Genomic DNA, 16,964 nt, shown 5'->3' with positions numbered 1-16,964 from the left:
ACTATTGGCATGTCAGTTAAGATTAAGTTTATATAACGGTTTGTTTACGTTTCGGTAAACCTGCAATCCTACTTCTACGTTACGTCCGTGACACGAAACGAAAATTTTCTCCCTGTGCATAACGTCCAAAGCCCGCCAAAAAAGTAGTAAATTCAAGAGGTTCTGGAGTCATTCATCTAGAAAAACACTAAGTTCAGTACTTACCAGTTGTCATAATTCTGTAGGTACCATTCACCTAATGAAACGCCAACACGTTATTATGGGTTATAAATGGCATTGATTATTTACAACCTTTGTTTACTGGTTGTACTTTATTTCGTCGTGTATTATAATTAAAAATCAATGGGTTCAAAAACACGATAAGGTGATATGTTAAATGGCTCACACCCAACGCAGTGGATTGGGCTTGAAAACCATGCTGCGAGCAAGTCAGAGAAAATGAAATAAAAGGGCTAACAAAGCTGACAAAATTTTGATGTAAATCAGATTTCATCCACAATCTAGAGTGTGGCGTCTTAAAACAGCTGTTGGACTCAGAAACTATTAGAATATTGTTGGATGTCTATGATATTAGGTGTCCACTCCAACCAATCAGTCCAGTGTCCAGCTGTCTAAGAAGTAAGGACTGAGGAGGCGTTTTGTAAACACTAAACAGTCAACAGTGATTGATTAGAATTGTATTATATAAATTGTTTACTCCTGTGATTGTCGGCAAACTTTAGTTCTCTCTCTACAAGTTTTTTCTGACTGATAACATCGGTTTTCAAAAGTAAAATCCAAATTAAAAAAAAACTTTTTAACCCTAGTTTAAATTTTATTTTAACCTAACTTCAGGATATTCAAATCTTGTTATGTTAAAATATTGAAGTTATTAGTCAAGAATCACAATACCGTTACATATTTAATGTAATTCAGTACTTGTAAGTAGTTCTTTATTTATCAAATCTTCACAAACTGTAGGTTTTTAATTTATTATCTCTAGAGCTGGTATTCAGATTCTTAGTGACCTAGCTAGTGGCAGTGTTTTAGTCATACAGACGAAACAGTCAGTGTTTTTGTCAAAGATTTATCATAACCTTAACCAGTGCTTTAAATGTAACATTTTATAGTCTGGTTTTTAATTTTTTTTTAAGGGAACAATATTTTGTTTTACCAATCTTGGTAGGCTATGTAAAAACATCCAATATAATAATATTATTATTATTATCCATAAAAGCAATTGTTATATTATAACAATTGCTTTTATGGAAACTTCCATGTTAATTTTAGAAACGTTTTTATTTTGTTTATATAACTGGAAATATATTTAGGACAGACATGTAGCTATGGTGCTATATCACTTAATATACCATCACTATTTAAGGTCGTAATTGTGAAGTTAACGGCCGAACCGGCAAAATAACGAGTATCGCCTTATTAATCTGTTACTATTGTCTTCCTGAACAAAACCAATAAGGTTTCAATGGGTGGAAATGACAAATAACGAACATTATATAGGAACATAGAACATTAAAATAGGAATTACCTTTCTTGCACTGAGTAATATTTTATTATTCTAAAGGCATCATATGGTCTTGTTATGATCGTAAGTCAACCGCCTGTTGGTTGCTGCTGACGTCAGCCGTTACGCCACCTTTGGATACGTAAAATAACAATAAGGTTGAAATCAGGAGAATTTGGACCCTTTAAAAGATGTTTTTCATAATTTAGATCTTCTAAGATTAAAAGTTAATATCAGCCTGACACAAGTACACCTTTGTTGCTGCCCCGTGCTGGTATACCCGCGACGTATGAAAAAAAATCCCTTGAGATAATGGCTATTAGTATAAAATAAAAATGTAAATGGTGTGATCATGAATCCCTCATGATTCTGGCCATTACTGCTTTATAGGAAACACAACTTGAAAAAACACAAATATTGTAAATTCACATAACAGTAACTTTCTACTATCTTGCAAGAAAAGTAGTTCCACTTTTAATGTTCTAAAACTTATTATGTTCCTTTTAATACACTAAAACTTTATATTGTTTTGCTCAGAAGGACTATAGCAATAAGTTAATAACACGAATATTGTTTCCGGTATGGTAAAAATAAAGGTACTTCGGGATTATACCGACCACACCAGTATGAAGAACGCAAAAATATAAATTTATAGAAATAAAAATGATAGAACGAAAAAACAACTGTGTAATTACATAATTACAAAAATTTCCAGGTATTGTGATCGGTATTGTTGTCGCTGTTATCTTATCTTTCTCGATAATCCCGATTAGGGCAGGGCACGGCATCACATGATTTGCACGGTACATAATTGCCTTTCCATTACAATTCAATTTATATTTCTGATCAGCCCCTCTAGAATTTGATATTTTACTGATAGGTACTATCTCGAGGGATGTTTTTATTTCGTCGACATCAGCGCGGGCTTCGGCAGCACCAAAGATGCTGCCGAAGCCCGCACTGATGGCCGGAGGCACTCGCATTTTGGGTGGCGGAGTGTGATCAAGAATAAAAACAAGTTTTGAGTGTTTTTTCAATAAAGAGTTTAGTTTTAGTTTGGTAATGTTTGTTTTTGTTGAATTTTTGTGTTTGGAGAAATGTATAGGTAAAACACGGAAGTACAACAAAGCGACGCACCAGCTGAACGGGCGGCGAGACTCTGCAACCACGTTATCTACTAGACCGCTCGACTTTGACCTCTGTCTGAGGGTGGGGAGGGGTTTGCGATAAGACAATTCCTGTTTTATATTGAAGAAATATTGTTCTACGCTAATCTAGTAATCAGTAGAAGCAAAATGTCAAATAACGATTCATGTCTGGGTGTGGTCGGTATAATCCCAAAGTACCAAAATAAATTTGAAAATGATGCATACAAATTGAATTAATCTTTCAAAAACCAATAAATAGTGTAGAAAAAAACACAAGTTTAATAAATAAGCAGAACTAACGTAACCATAACTTCGTATGTACTTACATATCATGGGGTAACTCTCATCACATAAAATTAGCTTTTCTAGATTTAAAAATAACACATGATTACACAATAAACTTATAATCAAAAACAAAGTTATTAGCGATTTCCACCCCTTAAACCCATACATATTTTTGTTCAGGAGGATGGGCAGAATACGTTAATAACATGAATCACGTAATTTTCCTGGTCAGCCATTAACCCATAGATACCCTTAATGTAAATAATTGTTTACCGTAGCTCACAGAAAAATATTAAATATCTAAACATTTGTTTTAACTTTATTTTTTTAAATACAGTACATTTTGTTTGTTTTAAATAAAATGTTTTAAATTTCTTTCATCTATAATAGGACATCGTATCTCATTCTTCACTTTATTGCTAACAAAAACAAAAAATAAAAATCTAATAGGTGAACATTTTTCTAAATACTTTATATGGACTTTACGACTTACGTACCACAACTTTGGGAGATGATTGCAGCTCTCAGGGAGTTTATAATATTTTATTTAAAATATTATTATAAAACTGTGTATTTAAGTATACTGTTTGTTTCAGATTGTAGCTATCTGGTTATAAACATCATGACGGTGGCCATACTAAATGCTCATGATGAACACTGTACCAAAGGAGCTTTGACAGGGATATTTGGATGGTTGCTGCAATTTATTCTAGCATCACTGGCCTTTACATGTCTTATAGGTAGTTATGTAGTTAATATTTTATTGAGTTATCTAGAAAGTAGATTACGTTTCGCTCTGTAGCTGCTAGGGGCAGGACTATTTCTCCGTTCAGTGGCTATCTAGCCGTACTAGTGAGAGGTTAGTGTCGCTCCTTGTTGTTTTACGATAGCAGTTTAAAATGTGTGATGCAATTGAAAACTCCACTAGTTATGAAGTATGATTGGTAATATGGTTTTTGTTGGCTAAGCACAAAAAAAACCAACTGAGATTTCTTGCCAACTTTGTGAAGTTTATGGGAATTACTGAAGGTGGAGTGCCTCAGTGGTGCATTAGATTTAAAAATGGCCGAGCTAATGTACATGATGATGAATGAAGTGGACGGCAAGCATTGTGACCAATAAAATTGTCTCCAAAGTATTTGAAAAGATTAAAGAAGACTGCGGACTCACAATAACAGAACACTCACTTAGTTTTCCTAAAATTTCAAGGAGTTTGTTACACGATATTGTTACGCAGAATTTACATTACCGTAAATTTTGTGCAAACCATAAAAATCAGCGTATGGCTGTATCATTGATATTTTTGGGCGTTTACTAAAAAGATTGTGACTCACAGCTCGATCAAATCATTACAGGAAAAAATATTTGGGTAAAATACATGGATTGCGAAACCAAATTATAGTCAATGGAGTGGAGGTTCATAATTTTTCAAATTTTTTTTATTCATGTCGCTAGATAGCTTTATGAACACTAGATGTGAAAAAGTTTGATAAATATAGTTTTAAAACTTGTAACTATCTGGGTGTTTTTTATTTTACTTTTCAAACTGATTAAAAGTACATATTGACTCAGGATTTTTTATCTAATGGAACCAAAATAAAAGTATAAGAATCTTACTTTTTATTTATTCCTACCACATTGCCATTGCTTAAATGTTAACAGTTCTTGGTTTATTGACTTTAAGTGTTCCATGTCATATGCAAGATATCTTAGGTATCAACGACTGTTTTTAAAAATATCTTAAAACGCCCAAATAACTTTGTCAGATGAAATAAATAACTTATTCACTCATTCTTATAAAGATTATAAAACTAGAATATTTGCTTATAACAAACATATAATTTCCCCACTTTAGAGCTCTTTGCCAGACCAATCTGAAATCTACTTTCACGGAATGTGCTTTAGCAATAAAAGATCTCTGACTTCAGTGTTACATCAAATTTTGTCTCGAATAATCCTTAGTCAACATAAACAAGCTGTTTGAAATTTAAATTATTTTTCAATACATGAATAAGTACAAATTTTCTTTCTTTCCAAACAATACTTACTCCACAAAAAATGTGCAGAGTAGCTACTCTGCTTTTCTGACTTTTCTCGTAACCTCATTTTCTTGTTTTTACTGGCTAGTTTATCCATGAATATTGTGATTTAGTGAAGTGAGTTATTAAAATAATAATCTGTATTATACCTAAGTAAATAACTGATGATAGGCTAGCAATTGTATTACCTGAGAAATATCAATTTTGAACGTAAGACAGTTTGGAAATGTATTCTACTGTTAAATGTTTAGCTATGTAATATATTGCGTTGTAAATTTTTGTTACTTAGCATCGGTTTTCAAAATATAATGTTAATTTATAATATTATTACAGCCAAAAGATATTGTGAACCAAGATTTGAAAGACGGCCGTGGAGAATATGGTTTTACGACACTTCTAAACAAGGTCTTGGATCGTTGTTCATGCATATGTCCAACATATTTATATCAGGGCGGTTTCAAGGTGATCCTTGTACTTGGTGAGTAATGAACTTTTACTCTCCCTTTTTTGTTGTCAATAGTGGTCGTTAAAAACTATTAAATGAAAAGTTCTTTAATGGTCGTACAATTAATACCCCAGTCTACTTCCAAATATTTTTAAAAATACTTCCAATTACTAAATACAATTAATTTAATACTTTTGAAGGGCATTAGATATAAACATGATCATTTTCATTGGAATGTATGAAATTATTATTATCTACATCTAATATTGTATGAAATTATGTACTGCTATTAACAAGTGGATTAATAAACTAATTGAAGAATGTTTTATTTATTCCCTCCAATGATTAACAGATAAATAGCAAAACTATTCCTGTTAATACTTTTATCTAAGTCGCTATAAACACTTAGATGTACACCATCAATAACAGTTCCTCAGACTTAGTTGTTTTTTCCATGAGAACTAGTGTAACTTTATTTATTTATCCTGTCATATCTGATAGGCCACTATATTTGAGTTGGTCATCTACCTGATAAAATAGTAAAATGGCATTTATGGTAGTTTTAGTTTTAAATTACTGTATGTGTCACATTTGATACAATCATTTGTTTTAGGTACATAATAAATTTTCTGTTGGATTCTTCAGTTGGACTTTTGATCATTTATATTGGAATCCGATTAACTCAGTTTATTGCAAAAGAGAAAAAAATGGAGTGCAATTAATTTTGGTGAATATGGTGAGTATCTTGATATCTGTTTTGAAACATGATTTGAATAAAATGAAAAAAAATGTATGTTTTCAGCAGAAATTACAATATACGTAAATGTATTTTTTGGCATGCACTTACAGCTATTATTGAGATATTTATCAAAATACATTGCTTTGGTAATTACTCTTGAAATTCCTGTCCAGAAATATCTATGTGGAGGGGAGAGAATCAAAATTTTGCAGTTTCAGTATTATCATGTACTCCGATGTTAATAACTACTAATTTAACCACAATACTGTATTATTTTTGCTTTTAATAATATTTTTGACTATTATAATGACAAGTATACAATTAACGTAGCCTTTGCTCTATTTGTCTTCTGAAACATAAATGGGCATAATTTTGTATAAGTAAGTTGGTTTTTTTCTTATTAAAATCTTTAATTTGAGGTACTCAATGGAACTTCACATTTAAAACTTTGAAGTATAAAGGGGTATAATATAAAAATATGCAAAACTATATGGCAATCTACCAATGGGCATTTAAAAATATTCAGCTGTTCTATGTTGAGGTAGAATTAATCTGGAGGCATATTGGGTTGTTATGAGGATCCATGTGAGTCTGCAGATTTAGTTTGTCTACATATAAAATGGCTTCATTGATGTAGAGCGGAGGTTTTGTGAGTAGGTCTAGAATCTGATAGGCTTGTCTACCTACACCTTCGCTGGGACTTCAGGTTTGAATACAAGTACTTTGTTTTCCCAAGGAGCTTTCCTAGATTGTAAGACCATATTTAATACGAGATTCTATTAAGCGTAGTAGACCATATTTGCTGCTTCCAGAGTGCCAACTCATTTAATGCGTTTAACAACATATACACCAGTGCTGATTTTATTGCAGGTGTTATTTACATGGTTTGCCTTTAAATAGTCCTCTGTCTAGAGTTATTACTAGATAACTTAATCTGATCACCCACTGTTTGTTCACCCAAAAGCAGATTAGGCTATTTTTAGATATTAGTCATAGTAGATGTAAGAGCAATCCTGCCTTATGTGAAATCCACAGAAGGTTAAGAAGTTCTATAGGGAACAAATAGATCTAGCTAAGAAAAATGCCAACGATGCTTATATCGTGGAATCACGTAACCTCTGTAAAGCTGCCTGGAACGTCATTAATCTGGAAACAGGGCGTACACCTAAGAAAAACTTACAGACAGAGCTTCCTATATCTGCTAGTGATTTCAATGATTTTTTTGTAAATATTTCTAATAATGTAAAAGGTAATAAATTGCCGTTAACTTGAATTTAAGCTGGTGCCTATCGATATCTTAGAGTTAGTGTTATAAAGAATCCTCAATTACTGCCATTTAAATGGAATTTTGTGAATTCTGATGATGTTTTTAAAACTGTTATTGGGCTCAGTAATTCAAAAATCTGAAGATATTTTTTGGTCTTTCCAACTTTGTGTTAAAGAAAATAATAGATGTAATCTTGTATCCCCCCTCACTTTTCTTATTATTAATTGGATACTCGCAGTTGGTGTTTTCCCACATTGTTTGAAAACTTACTCTAACTGTGCCTGTAATATAAAAAAGGGGATAGATCTAATATTAGTAATTATCGACCTATAGCGCTGGTTCCTGTTGTATCTAAAGTGGTCGAAAGTATCATTAAGTCTCGGATGGAATGTTATTTTGAGCAGAATCATCTGCTCTCATCTGCCCAATTTGGTTTTAGAGAAAATCTGTCTACTGTTAAAGCTGTTGAAAGTGTTGTATCCTTTATCTTGAATAGCTTTGAAAATAGTGAGGAAGCCAGCACTTTATTACTAGATCTAAGCAAAGCTTTCGATTCTGTGCCCCATCAGGTATTGCTTGAGAAATTGAGCTACTATGGTTTTGGAGGCAACGAGTTGTCACTGTTGTCCTCATAATCTTTTAGATAGATCCCAGTTGGTCAAAGTTGGTGATCAAAGATCTGATCTTAGAAGGGTTGAAAGTGGGGTTCCCCAGGGTTCTGTCCTGGGTCCCTTTCTGTTTATAGTTTTTATCAACGACCTTCCCAATTTTTGTACCTAATAAGAGTGTTCTTTATGCTGACGACTCCACACTAATGTGTTCTAATAAGCTATCTGACATTAATTCTGTAGTAATAAATTATATGAGGAAAGGTGCTTACCTCTGGTTTGATGCCAACTGCCTATATGTTAACGAGGATAAGACGGAGCATATTGTTTTTAGTTTAAGGAAATACTCTGACAATAAAATCAATAAAGTTACATGGGAATTAATTTAGATTCTAGGCTTACTTGGAGAAGTCATCACTGATGCTCTTTGTTCTCGCCTGTCTCGAGTAATTTTTTTACTGAAAAGACTTAAAAATTTGTACTAGCTCTACCATAGTTACTAAGGCATATTTTGCGCTGTTTCATTCCCACCTTTTGTATGGTGCCCTACTTTGGGGCAATTCAAGTGGTGCCAATGAGGTTTTTTTATGTCAAAAGAAGGCCTTACGCACAGTTTTTGATGTCAGTACTAGTGATTCTTGTAGGCCTATTTTTGTAGAACACGGTATACTTACTTTGCCGTGTATTTTTTATCTTTCAATGTTTGGTATATGTAAAGGAAAATCTAGATGTTTTTAAACCTGAGAAGTGTCACTCATAATTATAATACAAGGTACCAAGATCTTCTAGATTTAAGATATGTTAGACTCACCAAAACCCAGCAAATGTATTTGTATATTGGGGAAAAAAAAAAAAAGCTCTTCAATAAGTTACCATTAGGCTGTAGAGATATTACGTGTAAAGTTTTTAAAAATGTTGTTTTAAGATGGCTTAAGAAAAAAGCTTTTTATTCTGTTGAATGAGATTGTTATCAGGCAGTATTGACATTGTATTTTAATTTAGTTTTTTATGTTTTCTGACATGTACTTATGACCATAAGTGCTAAAACCTAGTATTCTAGTATTATCTAATTTCTTTGACTTTGTCATGGCAATTGTAATGTGGGACGACAATAAAATGATTTCTTGATTCTTGTATTGAGGATACTAATGGGCATTACTTTTTTCCTGCAAAATGTACTTGTGTTGTCTTGTCAGGGTTTATTGCCAGGTCATTTTGTTTAGTGTAGGCTATGGCTTTTTGTAGAGATGCAACAGAGCCGTTTTACAATTTTTGAACTGAGCCATTTCTGATAAGGCGAGTTCTGTTGTCTGCGCACATTATACACCTGGTTGTGTAGTTTCAAATTAGAGCTGGGAATTTGTTAGTCAACTAAATGAATAGAATGTGTCCTAACACGGATCCCTGAGTAACTCCCTTTCTAGTACTATGTTTTTTAATAATATTTGAAAATTTTTAGATTAATGATATTGGCCTGTAAGTTTTTGGGTCTGTTTTTATTCTTTTTGTGTGCTTGGGGTATATCTTGGAAACTTTTAGCTTGGTTGTAAACTGCCCTAAGGAGAAAGAATTATTTATGATGGTTGTAAGAAGGGGAGTTAATTCTTCTGCACAGTGTTTTAAGGTTTGTGATGAGAATTTGTCTATGGCACTAGATGGTTTGTTTTTTAGGCTGCGTATTTCTTGATTTACTTCTTTCAATATTGTGGGTCAGGTGAAATGGTTGTATTACAGGAGTGTTCGAAGAGTTTTGATCTTCTTCTAGCCTGTACCGTCCTGATTGTTTATTCTTCTGTTGTTTTCTTAATTCTGCTATAAAATTAAAATAAGTGTTTAATTATTCATCTACCTGAATACGGTTGTCAACAACAGTGTTGTCAATGTTGAGCTTAGGGCAGTTTTGACTATGGCATGTCCTTATTTATTTATTAGATTCCAGCTTTTGACTTATTTAAATAGTGGTTATTGATTCTAGTGAAGTAGTCCATTATAGCGTAGTAGTTTATTAAAGAAATCTTCCAGCCCTTCATTGTCAGGTGACATTCTTGCAGTCATCAGTAGTAGCTTTTCTTTGACAGAGCTTGAAGTAAGTTAATGGATGAGATTCGTTTTTGTTTGTTGCAGAGGTTGTTACAACTATCTCTTATATTTGATATCAATGGGGATTTCTGAATTGGGAATGGAGGCTTTCATTTTGTGGCCTTGAAGGGAAACACTGGATTTGTTTTTCTCTTTCTTAAAAACAGGTTTTTACATAGTTGTAATGACTTTTATCTTTATGTGTGGGGATTTTCAATTCAGAGACACCTTTTTTTTCTTTTTTTTTTTTGAGGGGACATGCTAGCTTCTTTATGGTTGCTCCTAGGCTTTTCAATTTTTTTCCAAAACAGTATGATTATTTTTAAAACTTCCCATTTGCAGAAGAAAGATGGGGAAGGTGATATATGTTTGAGAATCAGGTGTCAAAACTAACTCTTGCTAACCATTACACCATCTTAATGTTCTGTCATATGACTTTAATATTCATTAAATTTGTATTGTGTCAATTTAATTCCAATAAAAATTATATGATAAAAATGAGTTCTTACTTATTTCTATCCTTGAATAAACTTCTACCACCAGTCATCAACTTTAACATATAGGCATTCTAGAATACAGTATTTGTTGTTGAAAAATAAATCTTATGCTGAACAGTTGTTAAATAGATATCAAAAGGAATAGAAACAAAAATACCATTAAGTGTTTACCCCGACACTCTTTCTAGAAGGAAAATCAAAATAACTCTGGGCAGCTAATTTGTGTACAGTTCAGAGTGTTACATGTGTACAGTATCACCATAGGTATTTAATATTGTCACTGAAATTCTGAAGTCAGTTGTTGTTTCAGGGATGCCTCCATCAACACATGCTTGGATGATGCAGTGTTGTCTCTACATCTTGCTCATGTTTGTGGTAAAAGTGATCATCACACTCCTTATCCAGTTCAAGTTCTGGACAAAAGTACGTGAATTCATCCTTTATCCCTTTCCAAACCAAGATGTTGAGCTTGCCGTCGTCATGTTGATTATACCCCTTGTGGTGAACGTAAGTATATTTTTGTTGTAGGCCTATTTTAATTTTGGTGTAAATATTAGTCATACGTTATAATCACTTAATTTTCTTCTAAAATTTATAAAGGAATGCCTTTTTTATTTGCTAATTCTTCTGAAGATGTTTAGTGACTCTTGAAAAACAAAATAATAAACAACGTGCCCTGCTTGTTTTGGTGAATACATTCCAAAATATTTGCCATATTTGGTTTTTCTTTGTCGTAAAAACTCCTTTACTCAGGTTTTCATATACTTGATATAATATATAAATGATTTTTTTTCATTTTTGTCAATAATTAACACATAATATGTACTACTCCTAGTAGGTTTGTTAAACAAAGAGTTTTAAAGCAAGGGATTTTCCAGTTTAAACGTATTTTTTCAAGACGGCTCTCCAGAGTAAGGCTCCACAGGAAATATCACTAAATTTGCGTTGGCAATATTTTTATGTAGTGTGAACTGGAAAACCTTAATAAGATTCAGTGGTGAAGAGTGGCGTATTTGCTTAGTCATCACTGACACAGAGAGTGGGAATATTAGCGTGCAATAAAGGTTGTTGCCCTCCCAAAAAATGTACAGAGTCTGCGTTGTGCAACGTGATAAAAGTTATTCTGAAATTTGTTTATTTAAATCCAGTAAACCAATAACTATCTGCAGTTCTACTTTGATGTTGCATTGTAAACAATATTTTAATAATAAATTACTAATTAATGAACAACATTTTTGTTTACGGTTGTGAATTAAAAGATTTTGTTTTATCTTGATAAGGTTCAAGTAATTAATTTATTATACAATTATATTACTACAATTTGCCTCAGCCATTGCTACACCACACTGTTTCAGTTAAAATACTAGTAATTACTCACAATCAAAGGTCTGTGAAGAAACCACAGCAAAGCCAGTATTAGATAGAAAAGTAAACAGACATGATGTTAGCGCATAGTGTGATGGTCCTTACAAAAGGAAGATTAATCTATTTCTTAGTGATAAGGAAGAAGATGTAGAATAGATTGATCAATCATTATGCGATGAAAAATGACTGGACCTAAGGTTACTGACTAGCCATAGTGTGAAGATACTTCAATACAATGTGTTGATATGTAACCTGAGTATTAATAAAACAGTCTTTGACTTATGTTATCAACATTTACTCAATTGAAGTAGAACAACATGTCCACACTAACTAGCAACAAAATAGTCAACTATGAATATTGAAATTTAGTTTGCTATTTTTCAAGTGCTATTTGTCAAACCATGAGATATAAATAATAAATTATACAAATATAGACTTTCAGACATGCTTGTAAAGTATAAAAAGTTTAGTTCCTCATTATTGAATTGTATATTGATCAAAATCATGTTTGTTAACATTACTCATTGCAGAAAGTAACAATGCTAAGCGAGAGTGCTTTTATATACAGCGGATCCTTGATTGATATATCTTAACCTCAATATATCAAATTCATTGATAAATCGAGGTTTTGTTCATCCTCTCTGAATGTTTTGTTTACTTCAATGCTAATTTTACCTCTACATATCAAAGGTTTAATGTAAATAACCTCAATATATACAACTTTTGGCCTTGATTTTGCCTACTCAAAAACCTTTATATATATAGAAGTTTCAGTTCATCAGCACAACAAACTGAAGTACAGTACCGTATTTTTCATCTCTAGACTTGAAATCCCCACCACCGATAATCCTTTGTTTTATGTTATCACTGGTGGTGGATCACCACTCCATCCTCAGTTTTATTTGGACGTTACCATGATTCAAGTGAATTTAAGTTAAAATCAGTGAACTTTGTGTGTTAGATTTTTAGCTGTGTCAGTATTTCGTGATTTAGTGCTATAACAAAGTGAAAAATTTATCTTATCTAGATAAATTTAAATTTATAGAGACTGGATGCTGGGAATAAGAACAAAACTGACATTGCATAGGAGTTTTCGTATACCGGTGAATACTCTCTTGATCATATTAAAAAATAGAGAAAAATATGAATACAGAGGATCTCGTTCAAGAGAGTAAAAAGAACTCAAATTCGAGGACATAGATGAAAATGTCCTTCAATGGTTGAAACCGTGCCGCGATAAAATCCTTCCTGGCCCGATTTTAAAAGAAAAACAGTACAGTTTGCTGTGCAATTAAATAAACCTAACTTTTGAGCTAGCAGCGGTTGGCTTCAAAATTTTAAAAATAAAATGAAGTGATTTTCAAAAATGTGACTAGCAAAAGCCCAAGTTTTAATGTAAAATTAAAAGTTTTTAGTATTGGTTGGTGTGTTCTAAATGTAGTGATTAAGTTTAGAATAGCCAGTACAAGCTCTACCTTCAAAGGTCATTTCTAACTGTATATTCCTGAGCCATGTTGAAAGCTATATATGTATCAATTTCTTGTTGTTTAGTATTCCCACTGGCTGTAAGTAGCTCAGTGTTATCCGCATACATCATCATTCGCTTTACAGTATTTTCTTAGTTGTTCTGGAAAGTCATTATGAATAAGATGAACAAAGCTGGTCTGAGCACCGAACCTTGTGGAACCTGTCTTCTTACTGGTAGAAGCTTGTTTGGACTGTACTGATCTAGTGAGTATGCCGATTGTTTCCTTTGGTTCAACTATATTGTACGTCTCCCCGTAGTCCGTGACCCCCCATGGTAGCTTGCAAACCACTTGAGTGCTGTTTGTTGTATATTAGGTATTTTAGTTTTGTCAGTATGAGGTTATGTCCAAGGCAATCAAATGCCTTGCTAAGGTCTAGGTACAAACTGGTGACTGTGTTGCTAATTTCTAAGTTGTCAATTAGGTCAACAATTGCTGTGGTGGTAGATTTGCCAGTAGTAAAGCCGTGTTTTTTGTCAGTAAATACATGGTAACAGAGTTGTTGATTCTCTCCCAGGTATTCCAATAGGTTGATGAGTACAATTTTTTCAATTTGAAACAGGAATAGAGAGATAGGTCTGTAATTGGTAATTTTTTGGATTCCTTGTTGTTTTGGGTAGACATTGACTATTTTTAATTTAGAAGGAAAGATGCCTTTCATCATTGAGATATTAATTGTGATTTCTACCAATTACTCTGTCATTTCATTTCCACAATATTTGAGATCTTAGTTGATTTCCCATCCGTTTCAGCAAAGTTGAGCATCGTAAAAACTTCAAAACTCTGTCCATCATCTCTTTAGCAGTTTTTGAATGTAGGGTTGTCAGATTCTCTCTTGGAATCTACTTGCGGGCAATTAAGCGATACAGACATTGCATCTGTTTCCGAGGATACAAATGTAAAAGATAGTGCAGGCGATGACAGCAAAGTGGAAACACCTGACCCCACCCTTTGTAATGCCCAGTGTGCCATCAACACTGCATAAATAAATTTTAATTTATGTACAATAATAGTTATAATTTCTTACTCTCCATTTCCCAATAAAGTATTCATAATCAAGCCTACATTATTACTGTATTTGTTATGGACCTCTATATATCAAGGTCTGCTTATTTAACCTTAATTAATGGATATAATGAATAGCTAAAAAAACAATAATTGTAAACCTGTATATAAAAATCCATCAAGAAAACAATAGTAAAATATTGAACCTCATTATATTAAAATTTTTGATAATCAAAGTTTTGTATTTCCCCTTGAGGTTCGACATATAAAGGTTCCACTGTATTCAGAAAGAACCTTCATCCAGTCTAATTTGCATTAAAATGAAGATAAATTAGTTAATTTCAATTGTTTTTAAATAATAACAAAATGATTGATGTTTCATGCAGCTAAAAGGTTACTTCAGCTAAAATGGTGAGTAATATTTTGATGTGAATCTTCTAAAACGTTTTGATAATACATATTTTAAAAATCAGTTTAATTTATAATACGTTACTGGTTAAATGTTAAACAATATATTGATTTATTTTTTAATTCTTTTACTGGAGATATATGGTTATCAGCTAACTAACAATATATGCAATAAAAAATCATATTTATTGTGCACAAAAGTTTTAAAAGGTATGTGCTTAAAGTGGGAAACTGGATTATTGTGAAGTAGACATTAAGAAAGGCGTCATGTTTTGCTATAGTTAATTTTTACACAAAATCGGTAATATTTCAAGTTTTTAAATAGTCTTAAAAATCTGTTTTATAAGTCCATATAGTTAGTTAGGCCTCTTATGCCTGTCTTTGCTTTAAATTTAAAATGTGTGTTTTTACAGGCAATGATGTTTTGGGTAACAGATGACTTCTTAATGCATCGGTCTGCAGATAAAAGTAACAGACTATTACAAAAAACAAAAATACATTATCGGCACGTGATGCTCCCCAGAAATGAGTCCGATTCCGATGTGGCTTTAACAACAGATGAGGAGATTTTGGAAGAAAGCATTCGACACAACCAGTCGTCTGTGCTTTCATGATCCTCTCCATGCTTCAGCATGAGACATCACATTCGGTGGTATAATGTGGCTGAGTTTTGCAGGATCTCCAGAATCGCACCAAATTAGTATTTAAGGGTACTTAAGTTATTTATTATTATTATATTATTGTGTTTTATTTCAAGTTTATAACTAGCTTCACAGATGCAGTGGTCTTCTATCATCACATAAACATATTTATTCCATTATATCGCTTTACAGATGCAGTGGTCTTCTGTCATCACATAAATATATTTATTCCATTATATCGCTTTACAGATGCAGTATATCATTACATAAATGTATTTATTTCATTTTATCGTTTATTGTGTTATAACTTTTACTACTAGCTTTACGGATTCTGTGTTCTTATATCATTCCAAATAAATATATTTATTTAATTTTATTGCTTGAGTTCTAGTATGTACAGCTTCATGGACATTGTAGTCGTGTTTCATTCCATAAACATTCGACACACTTATTCTGTTTTATTGTTCCAAATCTATTTAATGATTCAACAAATAAGATTAAATCCATTCCAGAAAGCTTATGTTATTTAGATCAAACATCTCTCAACTTCAGTCATTGCTTCAAAAAGTCATTAATTTATAATTATTAAATAGTGTAGCTTCTTTATAATAATATTTTAATGTTGTAAAGATTTTCAAATCAGTCACAAAGAAATATTACAGTTGTCATACCCAGTCAAACAACAATAAAAACATTCTTACATTAAAATATTAGATCAAAGTAGACAGACATATAAAAAATATATACAATTTTATTTTAAAAAAATCTAATTCAAAAAATAAATATTTTTGATACAAATTTGTTTAAAACAATAAAAATGTATCAATATTGTTAATCTTAATTAAATATTAGAGAAAAGATCATTTCTTAAAAATATGGTAAATAGTGGCAAACAATCTCCTTAAAATCCGTTGTATTTTGTAAGTTAAATGTTTTTTTTATTGGTTTCATTTTTATTTTTCACCTCCAAGCAATAGTCTTCTTTTGATAAGACAATACAGTACCAGTGTCTAGGGTAAAAAAATGGACTTACTAAATATAATAAGCTGTAATGAAGTGGATTTAATCATATAAATTGTACAACATATGTTCATTATAAGACTGTTTAAAACTAAGTAACAAGAGTTTTTATACGGCCTAATAACTCAAAACAACAGTTGTCCTTAATCCTTATAATGGTCTTTAGTGCTCTGAAAATGTTGATTTGTACAGTATGATTCAAATAATCATTATTCAGATATCAGTTCAGCAGTGCCTGTCTTTCCTCAAAAAGTCAATGTCAAAATAAAAACTAAAACAAATAACATTGCCACACGGATTTTATTGAGTGTTTTTACTAAAAAAAGTTACAACAGTCTAGTTTGGGTAAATACTCTGTCAAGACATTATCTCACTTAATTTTATGCAATAC

At 32.1% G+C, this 16,964-nt stretch overlaps 1 protein-coding gene across 1 annotated transcript; it reads left to right on the top strand.

The window, feature by feature from the left end:
- The first annotated feature begins 775 nt into the window (after nt 1-775).
- LOC124370882 (store-operated calcium entry regulator STIMATE-like) lies at nt 776-16,004 on the top strand. The gene is given in 7 exon segments (XM_046829186.1): nt 776-920; nt 3,531-3,674; nt 5,307-5,451; nt 6,032-6,107; nt 6,109-6,154; nt 10,919-11,115; nt 15,326-16,004. Coding segments are annotated over 6 exon segments (783 nt in total). The 5' UTR covers nt 776-920; nt 3,531-3,556; the 3' UTR covers nt 15,527-16,004.
- The last annotated feature ends 960 nt before the right edge of the window (nt 16,005-16,964 follow it).

This window comes from Homalodisca vitripennis, unplaced genomic scaffold, assembly GCF_021130785.1.
Source record: "Homalodisca vitripennis isolate AUS2020 unplaced genomic scaffold, UT_GWSS_2.1 ScUCBcl_622;HRSCAF=3039, whole genome shotgun sequence".
NCBI classification, from domain to species: domain Eukaryota; kingdom Metazoa; phylum Arthropoda; class Insecta; order Hemiptera; family Cicadellidae; genus Homalodisca; species Homalodisca vitripennis.
This window is presented reverse-complemented; position numbering and strand designations above follow the sequence as displayed.